The 16,648-nt window shown below is 41.7% G+C and overlaps 1 protein-coding gene across 4 annotated transcripts in view; it reads right to left on the reverse strand.

The window, feature by feature from the left end:
- Nucleotides 1–259: 259 nt before the first annotated feature.
- Nucleotides 260–16,648, reverse strand: part of TRAPPC13 (trafficking protein particle complex subunit 13) — a 38,733-nt gene continuing 22,344 nt past the window's right edge. The window contains exons 8-13 of one of the 4 annotated variants that reach the window (XM_073680232.1): nucleotides 13,813–13,830; nucleotides 8,719–8,852; nucleotides 7,368–7,566; nucleotides 5,451–5,551; nucleotides 3,700–3,847; nucleotides 260–1,890 (exon numbers count right to left, since the gene is read on the reverse strand). In XM_073680232.1, the coding sequence (XP_073536333.1) occupies nucleotides 1,783–1,890; nucleotides 3,700–3,847; nucleotides 5,451–5,551; nucleotides 7,368–7,566; nucleotides 8,719–8,852; nucleotides 13,813–13,830 (708 nt within the window). In that variant the 3' untranslated portion in view covers nucleotides 260–1,782. Of the gene's footprint in view, nucleotides 1,891–3,699; nucleotides 3,851–5,450; nucleotides 5,552–7,367; nucleotides 7,567–8,718; nucleotides 8,853–13,812; nucleotides 13,831–16,648 lie in introns of all 4 variants that reach the window. The other 3 variants (XM_073680231.1, XM_073680234.1, XM_073680233.1) reach the window with 3 other exon arrangements.

Below are 16,648 nucleotides of genomic sequence, written 5' to 3' on the forward strand. Positions count from 1 at the left end.
ACACTATCTAACAGAGAATAAACACACTGATATCTCAACAGACCGTGATGGTACTGGCTCTAGCTGGTCATGTAATACATTTTATGGCAGAAGGTATAGGAATACAGTAGGGTAAAATCTGGGAATCAAGAGTCTAAAAAAAAAAAAGCAAAGCTGTAAGTGTAATTAGAAAAGATGAAGGGGGTAGAAAAACCATTTGCCTACCTGCTTCTTTTTCAAACAGTCTGAATCGGCACAAACCCAATAAAGTGTAAGAAAATTGATTTGAGTCCTTTATTTACAGATAAAATAACATACTTACATATTCTTTAGCTTGGAGAGCTAAATGGTTTCTTGCCCTGACAATACAATAATTGGTCCACAACAGGCATTGGTATTCAGAATTAAATGTGCAATGATGTGAAATAAAATAATGAAATAACCATTACTTTCCAGTAAATGGAAATAAAAAAGGTCAAGAGAGAAAGGCATTGCAGTCGAAGTGACAACATAGTGGCTGATTAGAAAAATTCCATAGAACATAAGGGATCTGCCTTTGTTTTTTTCAGAAACAGCGCCACATCTGTCCACAGGCTGTGTCTGGTATTGCAGATCAGTCTAGGTTAAAAGTGTTAATCAGGACTAGAAAAATAGGTCTCACTTTTCATTCCAAAAGCAGTGCCACATCTGCTCATAGCTGTGGGATATTCCCTATTGAAAGGGAACCTGTATCGTTGAAAATTGTATCTGATCTGCCGGCAGGATGCTATAGAGTAAGAAGAGCTGATTAGAATAAAATAAACTTTTGCCACAAAAAAAGTTTCAGTGAAACCTTAATTTTATTCATCGATTCCCTAGTGTTTGTATGTATACGAGTCCAGTGGGCAGTCCTACTAAGTGATTGAAAGTCTTCCCTGTATGACTGTGCATGCAGATAGCTGTCAATCACTGATAGGACCGCCCACTGGACTCATCCACACCAACACTAAGGATTTAAATGAACAAAATACAAGTTAAACTGAATCTTTTCCAACAAACGGATATATCATTCTGCTCGGCTTCTTCTCTATACTGTGCTGTACACAGATCGGACTGTATGTACAAAGTGACAGGTTCCCTTTAAGTGAATATTCAGGTGAATGGGGCAGAGCAGACAATGGACAAATGTACCATGATTTTTGGAGGGGGGCAAAAAAAACAAAAGAAAGAACCCCACAGGATCTTTTTTTTCCTTAATCTTGAACACTTAATTGAATAGGGATATTGCAGAGGGGGCTGCAATTCTGACACAGGCAATGAACAAAAATTGCATCTATTTTCTACATTTAAAAAAAAAAAAAAACAACAGATCTTTTTTCTGACTCTTTATATGTAATTACAATGGGAAATGAATTAAAAAAAAGAAAAAATTTGGTTAAATTTAACAAGTAGACCATAATAATTGTAACTATACAGCATAAAATTAGCACGCGACCACCAACCGACCCCAATGATATACCTGGTGCCAAAATATGGGATTACCAAATACCAAACATTTCATTTTTTTTTTTTGGGCTAACCAGTCATATAAAATAAATAAATGGATATGTACACTTTATTTCCTGGAACGTGAGATAAAATACAGTGTAAGAAGACACAATATTTCAATTTTAAAAATAAAAATTGAACCGACTGCGGAAAATGCTAAACAATAAAACGGGCCTCATGTTTGGGAAGGTACAATCCGGGCTCGCTCAATTTGTGAATTTGGAAACATTGGTCTTCAAAGTTCAGAGAAGAAAAGAAAAAAAAGAAAAGTCTCAATCAACTTTCAACCTGGATGGTTGAAGACACTACGCAGACTTGTGCTATATCGTCGTACTCGTAGGTCCTCTTCAGAAACGTGTCCGTTAGCCGCAGGCCGGAAACGCTCTGGTGGAATAAAGAGCAGATACAGTGTGTTACAGTAACTGGTACAGCACAACAGATTTTATTAAGGGGATTTTTAATTTGATTTGTAGCTAATGTACGTTCACACTGGTGTTATGGGCTGCCACTATTTATAGGGCAAGAACAGCACATTATCACTGTTGTCAAAAAACTCAGGACCCCGATGGAAGCTCATGGATTCCATCATAAGTAATTGGGTCAACCAGGATTTGTCAGTGTCTATTCTATTCTGAAAAGCATCCAATATAGCTGATGTCTTAGTGTGAGCAGAACCTTAAAGTGAGGAGTCTGTCAGGACAGAAGGACTGTTCAAACCAAGTACAGGTGCTCAGTGCACCCTTGGTGTGGCCAAACATTTAAGTGCACCTTCCCACGTACTTGTTTCCCATCTACCTTTACCATTCTCTAGCTGTATAAAGTCAGAGCTGTCAATCAAAGAAGGGGGTGAGGATGAGAGAGGGAAAACAAGTAGGTGGGTAGGTGCACTGGACTGTTTGGCCACACCAAGGGTGCACCTGTACTTTGTTTGAACAGTCATTCTGAGTCCTTTTAATCTATGCTATAGAAAAATATTCCGGCGTCTATAAACTCATACAAACATAACGACAGAAGTATTGGAACACACCTCTTTAGAATTTAATTTAGGTTTTTCATTCAGTCCCTGGTATATAACATGCAGCCCCTCGTGTGCAGTCTGGCTTTACTAACACTTGTGACAGAATGGCTCATGGTAAAAATCTCACCGATATCAGCACAGTCCTATAATAGGACATCACCAGTGTAACAAGTCAGTTCATTAAGTTTTGTCCCTCCTAAATATTCCACCATCACCCAAGTACAACCCCTGGCAAAAATTATGGAATCACCGGGCTCGGAGGATGTTCATTTAGTTGTTTAAAGTTGTTGAAAAAAAGCAGATCACAGACATGGCACAAAACTAAAGTCATTTCAAATGGCAACTTTAAGACTTTAAGAAACACTAAAAGAAATCAAGATTAAAAATGTGGTACTCAGTAAGGGGAATTTTTTTCAGACCAAGCTGAGGGAAAAAAATATGGAATCACTCAATTCTGAGGAAAAAAATATGGAATCATCCTGTAAATTTTCATTTCCAAAACTAACACCTTCATCAAATTAGATCTGCTCGTTAGTCTGCATCTAAAAAGGAGTGATCACACCTTGGAGAGCTGTTGCACCAAGTGGACTGACATGAATCATGGCTCCAACACCAGAGATGTCAATTGAAACAAAGGAGAGGATTATGCATTATCCATTACTGCAGGGTCCAGACTTTCTCTGCCATTAACATCAGCAAGAAAACTGTGTCAGGAGCGTCATAAGTGTGATTCCATGGGCAAGCAGCTGCATGCAAGACTTACATCACCAAGCACAAGTGTTATATGTAGTGGTGTAAAGCATGCAGCCGCCACTGGACTGGAAACAGAAGAGTGGAAGATATTATAGCTGCAAAATGGTGAGCAACTCCATATTAATAGAAATGGAGGTCATCAAAGGTTTTGTAGGTGTAATATGTAGTGTCCCAATACTATTTCCCATATAGTGTATGTCTTGTTAATCAGTCTTCCTGGGCAGCACGGTGGCACTCTGCATGTTTAATATTTGACTACGGAGCCAAAAGGGTTAAATAGTTGAGTTTTCTCAAACCCTGGCTTTCAGAGCCAAGTTGCACTTTATAACTTTGGCAAGTGTAATGGTTTTTGCTACCTATCTAGATAGAAGGCTGCAATACTTTTTTCTGTTTATTGTGGCCCCATATTTCACAGTCTTCACCTGCAGTCCTTGCACCGATGACAGCAGAGTCAGCGTTAGAAACATGGATGAGCTGGGGTGCAGTTTTCCGAGCTGTCTTCCTGAAACGCCGCACCAGTGGATGGAGTTAGTGTTGCACATTTCCAGAATCAGGTCCATAGTCCTCTCACTGCTGGAGGGGATGGAGAAGGATGGATCACTTATCAGTGTCATAGCACAATGGTTCAGCATCAAGCACATGTCTGATCGCTTCTGGTGGCAGTGCCACGCCTGGCCGCGCGCTGTGTATAGCATTGCTGTTCAGCGCCAATCAATGCTACATGGTCATACCCTAATGGGTTACTGGAGGAAACAGTGGGTGTGCCAAGCACATATAGTCAATTTGGAGGCCAAGGCATTAGAGCAAAAAGTAAAAAGCTACAAACCATTTACTCTTTAGGGGGAATCTGTCAGCAGGTTTTGCTATGAAATCTGAGAGCAGCATGATGTAGGGGCTGAGAGCCTGATTCCAGCAATGTGCCACTTGCTGGTATGCACGTTGTCACTTTAATACAATCACAGCATTATCGGCTGCAGATCTAGCAGTGCTCAGAATGCGGAGCTCTGTATAACCCCGCCCACACCACTGATTGGCAGCTTTCTGTGTGCACTGTGAATTGACAGAAAGCAGCTAATCAGTGGTGGGGGCGGGGTTATACAGAGCACTTGCCTAGGAGGCATGAGACACCTTGTCCTGTAATAATCTCCTGCTGATAAAACATTGATTTTCGTGAAACAGCAACACACAGCCTAGTAAGTGACTTAGCTGGAATAAGGGTCTCTGCCCTACAACATGCTGCTCTCAGACTGCATACGAAAAACCTGCTGATATATAATCATATAATATGCCCTTAAAGGGAATCTAACTACTCAATTATATACACAGGATAGAGGACAAGGAACTACGCACTGTGAATTATATGTCACCGTAAGAAATCATGTTATTATGCGCGATGGCTGTATTCTTGTAGAGGTTGTCTGGCTATACGGTACAAGTCTGCAGTCAGTCACTATGCGACTGCAGACTTGTGAATCCTGGCAGTCATGTGACCATAAGTATGTGATTTACATACTTCCAGCCACATTCTGACTAGACATGTCCGGCCTCACTCCGTATACTTGCATTGAGCGAGGCTGTGCACGTCTAGTCGGCACGTGACCGCATGTATGCAAATTGCTCCGCCACTCTTGGCGTCTGAGAATCCTCACAGCGTGCGATGTGATGATTCATAAGTCTGCAGTCACCTAGAATGATTGCAAACTTGTACCCTAAGGCCGGACAAACCCTTTAGTGACAAGCAATATCTCATGTTAGAGCTGAGGAATAGGAGTACCAAGCCCAACTCTTTGTCATGACATTAAATGTATAGCTAAACTATAAATATCAATGAACTTTCATAAAGAGCACAGTACAACAATCCGCTATCACCAAGGGTGTAACTGAGGAGAAGGCAAGCACCAAAAAGGCATATGGCTAGGTGATCAAACTAAGGCACACTTATCTGGGCAGATCGCCAACCACACTGAGCCATGATCCAGGACAACGTTTTTAGGCGGCATAAATGATGAGACGAGCTGATTACCAAGCCAATCGTGGGCCTTAGTAAAATTACCTTTAAAGGTTTGTCGTCCAGCTCAGTGAGTGGCACAGATGACATGGCGACTACACATGTGCCAAGATACAAGTATGATACCCGAGACGAAGCAGCCTGTGAACAGAAGTGGGGTCTTACCTGCAGTTAGTGATTTTACATGTAATATCAAATGGTTCCTCCAGACTGACAGTATCCGGTATGGTCTCTAGTGAAAGCCTCACGTCGCCATATCCTGGAGCCTGGAGAAGAGAACGCAGCCTAAGTTCTCCATTACACTGTGTGCAGAATTATTAGGCAAGTTGTATTTTAGAGGATTATTTTTATTATTGATCAACAACTATGTTCTCAATCAACCCAAAAGACTCATAAATATCTAAGTTTAATATTTTTGGAAGTTGGAGTGGTTTTTTTTTAGATTTGGCTATCTTAGGAGGATATCTGTTTGTGCAGGTAATTATTACTGTGCAGAATTATTAGGCAACTTAATAAAAATCAAATATAATCCCACCTCACTTGTTTATTTTCACCAGGTAAACCAGTATCAGTGCACAAAATTTAGAAATAAACATTTCTGACATGCAAAAACAAAAACCAAAAAAAAATAGTGATCAGTATAGCCACCTTTCTTTATGATGACACTCAGCAGCCTTCCATCCATAGATTCTGTCAGTTGCTTGATCTGTTTTCGATCAACATTGTGTGCAGCAGCCACCACAGCCTCCCAGACACTGTTCCAAGAGGTGTACTGTTTTTCCTCCCTGTAGATCTCACATTTTATGATGGACCACAGGTTCTCTATGGGGTTCAGATCAGGTGAACAAGGGGGCCATGTCATTATTTTTTCTTCTTTTAGACCTTTACTGGCCAGCCACGCTGTGGAGTAGTTGGATGCATGTGATGGAGCATTGTCCTGCATGAAAATCATGTTTTTCTTGAACGATACCGACTTCTTCCTGTACCACTGCTTGGAGAAGTTGTCTTCCAGAAACTGGCAGTAGGTCTGGGAGTTGAGTTTCACTCCATCCTCAACCCGAAAAGGTCCCACAAGTTCATCTTTGATGATACCAGCCCATACCAGTACCCCACCTCCACCTTGCTGGCGTCTGAGTCGGAGTGGAGCTCTCTGCCCTTTACTGATCCAGCCTCTGGCCCATCCATCTGGCCCATCAAGAGTCACCCTCATTTCATCAGACCATAAAACCTTTGAAAAATCAGTCATAAGATATTCCTTGGCCCATTCTTGACGTTTTATCTTATGTTTCTTGTTCAAAGGTGGTCGTTTTTCAGCCTTCTTTACCTTGGCCATGTCCCTGAGTATCGCACACCTTGTGCTTTTTGATACTCCAGTAATGTTGCAGCTCTGACATATGGCAAAACTGGTGGTGAATGGCATCTTGGCAGCTTCACGCTTGATTTTCCTCAATTCATGGGCAGTTATTTTGCGCCTTTTTTGGCCAACACGCTTCTTGCGACCCTGTTGGCTATTTGCCACGAAACGCTTGATTGTTCGGTGATCACGCTTCAAAAGTTTGGAAATTTCAAGACTGCTGCATCCCTCTGCAAGACATCTCACAATTTTGGACTTTTCAGAGCCCGACAAATCTCTCTTCTGACCCATTTTGCCAAAGGAAAGGAAGTTGCCTAATAATTAAGCACACCTTATATAGGGTGTTGATGTCATTAGACAACGCCCCTCCTCATCACAGAGATGCACATCACCAGATTTACTTAATTGGTAGTTGGCTCTCAAGCCTATGCAGCTTGGAGTAGGACAACATGTATAAAAAGTATCATGTGATCAAAATACTCATTTGCCTAATAATTCTGCACGCGGTGTATTGTTTGAGCACACACTAAAGGTTTCTTACAAGTGGGAACAGAAATATCAACCTTCTCAGCAAGATGAAGTAAGAACATATGGAAATGATCCATCATTTATTACTAGCTCTCATTTCTGATAGGATGGTCTGTGAAGCTTTATATTAGTCTGCAGATTAACCAACTTTAGGACCAAGACGCTTAGCTCAGATATGAGGCTCTGGAGTCATTCTGTACCATTCTTTGCAGCTGGCTGGTCTGAAGTCGTCCTCTTTCCCCTAGGTTGGTTTTCCAGACGATGTCCAACTTGCCGATCACGGTGACCCCTTTGATGACACCAGCTTTCTCAGCAAACTCAGGCTTAGGTTTCAAGCAATACAAGTACTGCCGTGTGTCCAGAGGCTGCAAATAAGTCTTAGATCCAAATGTAGACAACCTGCAGCACAGAGATCATTATTGTCCGGATGTGTAAAAATACCAAAAGAATATTCATCTATATATCTATATAATGCATTGAGAGCTGAAAATAGCTGGCGTGGGAGAATAAAAGAATATTTGATTTTTCACTTTATTGGATGTGCTGCCTTTATTTGTGGATTTTTATGTAAAATATAAGCACATATAAGAGGCGTGACCCTCTAGATATAGTTCATTTGCACTACAGTAACATTTTATTATGCTTTCGCTGTACAATTACACTCCTACTAGTTTGGATCATTATATATGATTGATGCTTAGATCAATGTATTTATATTGACAGTGATTGTCAATATATGTAAATTGTACTTTATGAATATGGTTTTTATTTTGGCCTCTAGATCTACGAATTGTTTTTGTATTGGCCTAAATTGATATACCTTTTTGGATTATGTTACTAAAGTGAAAGCTATATTGTACCTTGCCTTGCAACCAGGTCCTGTTGTCCTTTTATTAATTTGAATCACTTTTTTTTTTTTTTTTTTTTTTTTCAGTCCAACCTCGCACTTCGACACTAGTTTTTAGCCACCCTTGAAGAAGATATAAGCGAAACGTGTGTCGGCGTAAGAGGTTGAACAGCAGGAGGGGTGTTCATGTTGCTATTATGGCTCACTATCTTATTTACGGCTCAGTATCTTATTAAAGAATTCTTCTTGGGTTGAGGTTTTATTCCTCGTTTAATCAACTCTTTCATTTGCCGTCAATGCCCTGATAAATGTATATAATTTTACTAGCTTATATGCTTTTACTGGTCTTTCTGGGCTAACTTATGCAAATATCTACAACCTCTGTTTTCAAAACCCTATTTATATACATACATATTAAATGAAATCATTGATCAAATTATATGTTTATACTTTTTATTTATTGTATATATAATTGACAATCTCCTAGCTTTTAACTGGCTTTGTTTAACATAAAATATAATCATTTCTTTTACTGTTTGATGTGTGTATATTTTTATTCTGGATATTAGATGGAATATACTGCATGAATCAATTGCATACTTTAACATATAGAAAGATTTGTGGGATTTTTCCTTCTTTAATTTTTTTACCAGTGTTAATAAGTTTTTTTCTGTATGCATTATAGGGCATTAATCTGTCCTTACCCCTCCCCGTTGTTGACCACGCTGTTCAGCTCAGACACATTGTACATAATGGACGGCTCTAGAGAAACCTTCTCCATGAACATCGGGGACGTAGTGATATTCTGAATCTGCGCTTCCAGGAACACTTCATCTGTCTGCAAAACCAAAGCGGTGTTAGACCCCAGCCCCTCGCCTACTAGAGTCAGCCATGATGGAATCATACCACTAGCAGCGTCATTATTATTGAATGTGATTAGTGTCATGCCTGAAAAATCAAAGTTACCACAATTAAAATGGACGTTCCAACCGGCATCCCAAACGTAAGAATCAGAAGCAAAGTTAGTTATATGGTATATTGGTGCAAGCGATGGATGCGGGATAGGACCAGGTTCTTACAGGAGCCATGAACAGGAGCTGAGATTAACAGCAACTTCTAATATTTCCAGAAAATCATAAAATACAAGTATTGTATTATAAAAATGCACTTGTATGTAGTAAAAGGGATGGACAGAAAAGTTTGGCTTTTAGAAGGGTCCGAACACTGTGTGGTTCTCTCTTTGGCCACGCTTTTCCTGACCTCATCACAGTCTAAAAGGGCATCATGGGTGACAATAATCCTCTAGGAATCTTTACACGGGTTCTTCAGTTTTGTAAAAAAAAAAAAAAAAAAAAAAAAAAAAAAAAAAAAGGTTCCTAGGCTTGGTCGGCTTTAGATCAGCAGGTAAGTCCTGCTTGACACTCCAGTGCCGCCTTTCTGCTGCTCGTCCCCGGTCTTTGTTTACAGGAGTACTGCACATATTCTGTCTATAGTAGGTGACCACTGCAGCCAATCATTGGGCTCAACAGTCTCGTGCTGTATACGTTGGCATGATCACTGCAGCCAATCACTGGGCTCAGCTGTATACGTTGGAATGACCACTACAGCCAATCACTAGGCTCAGCTGTCTCGTGCTGAATATGTTGGCACGACCACTGCAGCTCATCACTGTGCTCAGAGGTCAGGCCGACTTGGTGGTCACACTCTTGTAGGCCACGAGATATACTTTTAGGTCTCATGCACACTGTTGTACAACGAATTCAATTTTAAAATAGGATTTTTTATTCATTCTGCATAAATGAAAGAGAAGAGAGAAAAAATAATGTGGCATCTTAAGTCATATGTCTTACAGAGCCAATCTGTAGAATATAGTGGACAGAATGCCTATGGAGCTACACAGGAGACTTTTGGCGCTACAAAGGTCTGTTTACATTGACCAACCAGTGGCACTAAAAAAAAACGCCGATCGTAGCCTGATCACATAGGAAGACCGCTCTGAACGATGAGCACTCAGTGATCTGTAATACATTGTTCTGAGCACATAGGCTGCCATTGTTCTCAGCAGCGCGAGTCCTGTTATGCGGGATGATGTGCTGCCGAGATCAATGATTTTTCTGTGGTGCGAGAAAGATCACTTCACCCAACGAACAAGAGGTTGGCTCATTCATAGGGCCCAATTTATCAAAGCTGTTACACCAGCATTCTGACATAAAAAGCTTTTGAAAAGTCATATAATTTTGGGGCAACTGGCGGCTGCGCTAAAATTATGTGATTTCTTGCATTCTCACGCCACTCAAACTCATGACTAGCAGCAAAGTTCTGGAGACTGGAGTAGGTTTTGTTGTGCAGAGGTGCACGCCACTTGTCCAGGGCTCCTGATTCATGAAGAGGTGCACGCCACTTGTCCAGGGCTCCTGATTCATGAAGAGGTGCACGCCACTTCATGAAGCAAGAGCGTCTGACTCCATCTACTTATCAAGATTGGTATGAACCAGGCTGGTCTTAAAGTATCGGGCTAATAGAGTATTTATTCCGCGCCCAAAGTATATGATAGGAAAGTAGTATGCTCCAGCGTCAGGATAGGGTTAAAACTTTAAAAATGTATCATTGCAATGATTAAAGACGCAGGTCTGAAATGCGTTTGCTAATCACTACATTTCGGCTGGCTGTGACCTAGGGCGATGATTTTATCCATTTGTCCACAATACATTTTTCAAGTTTTAACCCTATTCTGACGCTGGAACATACTTCTTTCCTACACTGGACTCCTGCTGCACTGCTGGTTCCGAGTGCTACGAGGGTGAGCTGACTATTTGCCTTTGTCTTTCTGCAAAGTACACTGCTCAAAAAAATAAAGGGAACACTTAAACAACAGAATATAACTCCAAGTGAATCAAACTTGTGTGAAATCAAACTGTCCACGTAGGAAGAAACACTGATTGACAATCAATTTCACATGCTGTTGTGCAAATGGAATAGACAATACATGGAAATTATTGGCAATTATCAAGACACCCTCAATAAAGGAGTGCTTCTGCAGGTGGGGACCACACACCACATCTCAGTACCAATGCTTTCTGGCTGATGTTTTGGTCACTTTTGAATGTTGGTTGTGCTTTCACACTCGTGGTAGCATGAGACGGACTCTACAACCCACAGAAGTTGCTCAGGTAGTACAGCTCATCCAGGATGGCACATCAATGCGAGCTGTGGCAAGAAGGTTTGCTGTGTCTGTCAGCGTAGTGTCCAGAGGCTGGAGGCGCTACCAGGAGACAGGCCAGTACACCAGGAGACGTGGAGGGGGCCGTAGGAGGGCAACAACCCAGCAGCAGGACCGCTACCTCCGCCTTTGTTCAAGGAGGAACAGGAGGAGCACTGCCAGAGCCCTGCAAAATGACCTCCAGCAGGCCACAAATGTGCATGTGTCTGCATAAACAGTAAGAAACAGACTCCATGAGGGTGGTATGAGGGCCAGACGTCCACAGATAGGGGTTGTGCTCAAAGCCCAACACTGTGCAGGACGCTTGGCATTTGCCACAGAACACCAGGATTGGCAAAGTCGCCACTGGCGCCCTGTGCTCTTCACAGATGAAAGCAGGTTCACACTGAGCACATGTGACAGACGTGACAGTCTGGGGACGCCGTGGAGAGCGACCTGCTGCCTGCAACATCCTTCAGCATGACCGGTTTGGCAGTAGGTCAGTAATGGTGTGGGGTGGCATTTCTTTGGAGGGCCGCACAGCCCTCCATGTGTTCGCTAGAGGTAGCCTGACTGCCATTAGGTACCCAGATGAGATCCTCAGACCCCTTGTGAGACCATATGCTGGTGCAGTTGGCCCTGGGTTCCACCTAATGCAGGACAATGCCAGACCTCATGTGGCTGGAGTGTGTCAGCAGTTCCTGCAAGATGAAGGCATTGAAGCTATGGACTGGCCTGCCCGTTCCTCAGACTTGAATCCGATTGAGCACATCTGGGACATCATGTCTCGCTCCATCCAGCAACGTCACGTTTCACCACAGACTGTCCAGGAGTTGGCGAATGCTTTAGTCCAGGTCTGGGATGAGATCCCACAGGAGACCGTCCGTAACCTCATCAGGAGCATGCCCAGGCGTTGTAGGGAGGTCATACAGGCACGTGGAGGCCACACACAATACTGAGCCTCATTTTGACTTGTTTTAAGGACATTACATCAAAGATGGATCAGCCTGTTGTTGTGTCTTTCCACTTTAATTTTGGGGGTGACTCCAAATCCAGGCCTCCATTGGTTAATAAATTTGATTTCCATTGATGATTTTTGTGTGATTTTGTTGTCAGCACATTCAACTTTGTACAGAACAAAGTATTCAATGAGAATATTTCATTCATTCAGATCTAGGATGTGTTATTTGAGTGTTCCCTTTATTTTTTTGAGCAGTGTATATGATATTTCGTCTCCCATAATGAGCCTTTGGGCATGGAATAAATTCTCTATTTTTTTTGCTCAAATCACAAGAAAGTGCCGTCTACTATTTTTTTCTTTTTTATCTACATAGCCACCTAAAGTGTATGAGGGGGCTTAACAGTCACGGGGGGCAGCAGGTATAAGAGCTGAACCATCAGATGAATGATTTTCTATACTGGACCATCCTCATCTTCACTAGACGTGTTTGTACAAGACATGGAGAATTATATTGTGAAGTGCAATATTGGACCCAACCTATAGACCACAAGGAAAAAAAATTAACAAAAAAAAAAAAAATCTGAGTCCTCGAACAAACCTCTTAATTTGCAAGTGATCAAATGCACAAAGCAAGGAAAAAAATGAATTGCATGCTTTTGTTTTTTCCAAAATCAATGGCTAACTTTACTAATGGCCGATTGAAAGAATATGTATGTGAGGAATCTCTAAAATTAAAGTATAAAGCCTTCAAAAGAAGAGTCCAGTCGGGTTACAACAGCAGATGAGGAACCAACTTCAAATCAACGCTTGTTGTCTTTATTTATTTATTTTTTTAATTCATTGCATCCCTCTCGTGATAATAATCCACGGCAATCTTAGTGTTTCTCTTTCCCATGCTGTTATTAGTGGATCCAGTTATTTCCAAAAATTGGCATATCCAGTTCTGAAGCCAAACACTGCTTACTATCCCACCATCCATTGCTTTGATAATTGTTGAAACAAATTTTGGGTAAATATCAATGAAGCGATTCTCAGCGTAAGGTGAAAGGGCTTAGTGGAGCTTGAAAAAGTGGAGTTAACATTAAGCGTCAACATGGAAAAGCGAGGTCCGCAACTAAACGTTTAGGCGTCACCAATCCGGATGTGTTCGGATACAGTTTTGGATTTAGTGCTTGATCCCGATGAAGTAAAGTCATTCTAAACACGGGGCCATTTACACATGGGCATGATACGGACACCATTTTGTGCCATATTACAGATGAGGGTTCCAGATAACTGTGGGTTTAGTGACTCGACCTGCCAGGGTCACAGATCCCTAGAATCTTGCAAGTTTTTACTTCATTAAACCCAGTCAGAACTGAAATTCTCTTCCATAATATGGTTACAGAAATGCTAAAAAAAAAAGAAAAATAGTGTGTGCCAGAAGGAACATGGGCAATTTCTAACAATAAGACTACTCCGGGAAAAAAATAACCATAGAAATGTAACAACGCAAATGGCAACAAATTTGGTTGTGACTTTGCTTTTCCATTAAGCGGCAATTTCAGGATGAGATTTATTTGTTAAGACAGGCACAAACGTCAGATTTAGGTAGCGCTTCAGAATTAAATAAAATGATGAAAAAAAAAAAAAAATTACCACAGAACTGAGGTCACTCTAATGGGGGAAATAAAACAAAAAATAATTAGAGAAAGAAATGAGGGTTAAATGTTAAAGAACAGGAATGCTAGAACGAAATAAACATATTAAATTACGGCGTCACATAGCATTAGTATAAGCTAGAACGTGTCCCGTCTGTATGACCAACACCCAGAACTACCGGGAGGCATCCACCTGCGCAGAGCAAGCTCAGGACTAGATCTTTTCAGAATTCACTTCTTTTTTTTTCTTCCTATGCACCTAAAAACGAATAGGCAGGTGGTAGTTACCTACCTGCAGATTGTGCCCGGCGCAGATCTATGCCAGCACAGAGCGGTCACAGATGGCTCCTGCCGGTGATTCATCGGCTTCCGCTGACATCACGTTGACAGAGCAGCTGCTTCTCTTCCTCTCTGCTGCCATATAAGCTATAGAAATGGAACAGATAATGCACTCACCAACAGTGTTGCTTGATAATAGTCCTGTTTATTTGGGATTACACATGCAGAGGGGTGGTGCAGGTTCTAGGGTGCGGGGGGTAAGAGGACAACGGCCGTTTCGCGCGAGTCCTGCGCTTCAACGGGTCTGCACCCCAGAACCTGCACCACCCCTCCGCATGTGTAATCCTAAATAAACAGGACTATTATCAAGCAACACTGTTGGTGAGTGCATTATCTGTTCCATTTCTATAGCTTATATGGCTCAAGTTTCACTATATACAGTGGTGGCCAAAAGTATTGGCACCCCTGCAATTCTGTCAGATAATACTCAGTTTCTTCCTGAAAATGATTGCAATCACAAATTCTTTGGTATTATTCTCTTCATTTAATTTGTCTTCAATGAAAAAAATACAAAAAGAATTGTCCTAAAGCCAAATTGGATATAATTCCACACCAAACCTAAAAAAAGGGGGTGGACAAAAGTATTGGCACGGTTTGAAAAATCATGTGATGCTTCTCTAATTCGTGTAATTAACAGCACCTGTAACTTACCTGTGGCACCTAACAGGTGTTGGCAATAACTAAATCACACTTGCAGCCAGTTAACATGGATTAAAATTGACTCTGTCCTGTGTCCTTGTGTGTACCACATTGAGCATGGAGAAAAGAAAGAAGACCAAAGAACTGTCTGAGGACTTGAGAAACCAAATTGTGAGGAAGCATGAGCAATCTCAAGGCTACAAGTCCATCTCCAAAGACCTGAATGTTCCTGTGTCTTCCGTGTGCAGTGTCATCAAGAAGTTTAAAGCCCATGACACTGTGGCTAACCTCCCTAGATGTGGACGGAAAAGAAAAATTGACGAGAGATTTCAACGCAAGATTGTGCGGATGGTGGATAAAGAACCTCGACTAACATTCAAACAAGTTCAAGCTGCCCTGCAGTCCGAGGGTACAACAGTGTCAACCCGTACTATCCGTCGGCGTCTGAATGAAAAGGGACTGTATGGTAGGATACCCAGGAAGACCCCACTTATTACCCCGAGACATAAAAAAGACAGGCTGGAGTTTGCCAAAACTTACCTGAGAAAGCCTAAAATGTTTTGGAAGAATGTTCTCTGGTCAGATGAGACAAAAGTAGAGCTTTTTGGGAAAAAGCATCAACATAGAGTGTACAGGAAAAAAAAGAGGCATTCAAAGAAAAGAACACGGTCCCTACAGTCAAACATGGCGGATGTTCCCTGATGTTTTGGGGTTGCTTTGCTGCCTCTGGCACGGAACTGCTTGACCGTGTGCATGGCATTATGAAGTCTGAAGACTACCAACAAATTTTGCAGCATAATGTAGGGCCCAGTGTGAGAAAGCTGGGTCTCCCTCAGAGGTCATGGGTCTTCCAGCAGGACAATGACCCAAAACACACTTCCAAAAGCACTATAAAATGGTTTGAGAGAAAGCACTGGAGACTTCTAAGGTGGCCAGCAATGAGTCTAGACCTGAATCCCATAGAACACCTGTGGAGAGATCTCAAAATGGCAGTTTGGAGAAGGTACCCTTCAAATATCAGGGACCTGGAGCAGTTTGCCAAAGAAGAATGGTCTACAATTCCAGCAGAGCATTGTAAGAAACTCATTGATGGTTACCGGAAGCGGTTGTTTGCAGTTATTTTGGCTAAAGGTTGTGCAACCAAGTATTCGGCTGAGGGTGCCAATACTTTTGTCTGGCCCATTTTTGGAGTTTTGTGTGAAATGATCAATGAATTCATTTTTGCTTCATTCTCTTTTGTGTTTTTTTCCTTGCAAGCAAATTAAATGAAGATAATAAGACCAAAGAATTTGTGATTGCAATCATTTTCAGGAAGAAACTGAGTATTATCTGACAGAATGCAGGGGTGCCAATACTTTTGGCCAGCACTGTACACTGTATACAGAGCTCCTGTGTATTAGTAATGTGTTTTTATTCATGATCCTTATGGTAGTATTATTCGGTGACTATGTAATGATAATGTGTGGTCTGGTCATGGTATGGTGGTATTTGTCACGTGTATGTGGTGGTAATATGTCCCTGACAGAATTGCAGGGGTGCCAATACTTTTGGCCACCACTGTATGGAATTTGCACCACTTGGCTCACATGCACACAGCTAGTGCCCTGTCTACGTGGTTTCCAGGCGAACACTCTTATATGCAGAGTGCAGCGATTAGTGCTCGACAATTGAAAGCTGCATAGTGTAACTGGTGCCTTACTATCTCTTTTCATATGCTTCCTATCTGCTGATGGGTCATGCTGATTAACAGCCAGCTCCCCGCTGCCTAACTGCGGGGAGCCAGCAGTCAATCAGTATGGCATCAGTAGTCACACCCCGTCAGCAGAGCAGCTGGAAGAGGAACAGCTGCTCTGTTG

This window comes from Phyllobates terribilis, unplaced genomic scaffold (assembly GCF_046119375.1).
Source record: "Phyllobates terribilis strain yellow unplaced genomic scaffold, ASM4611937v1 Scaffold_1__5_contigs__length_1240528914, whole genome shotgun sequence".
NCBI lineage: Eukaryota > Metazoa > Chordata > Amphibia > Anura > Dendrobatidae > Phyllobates > Phyllobates terribilis.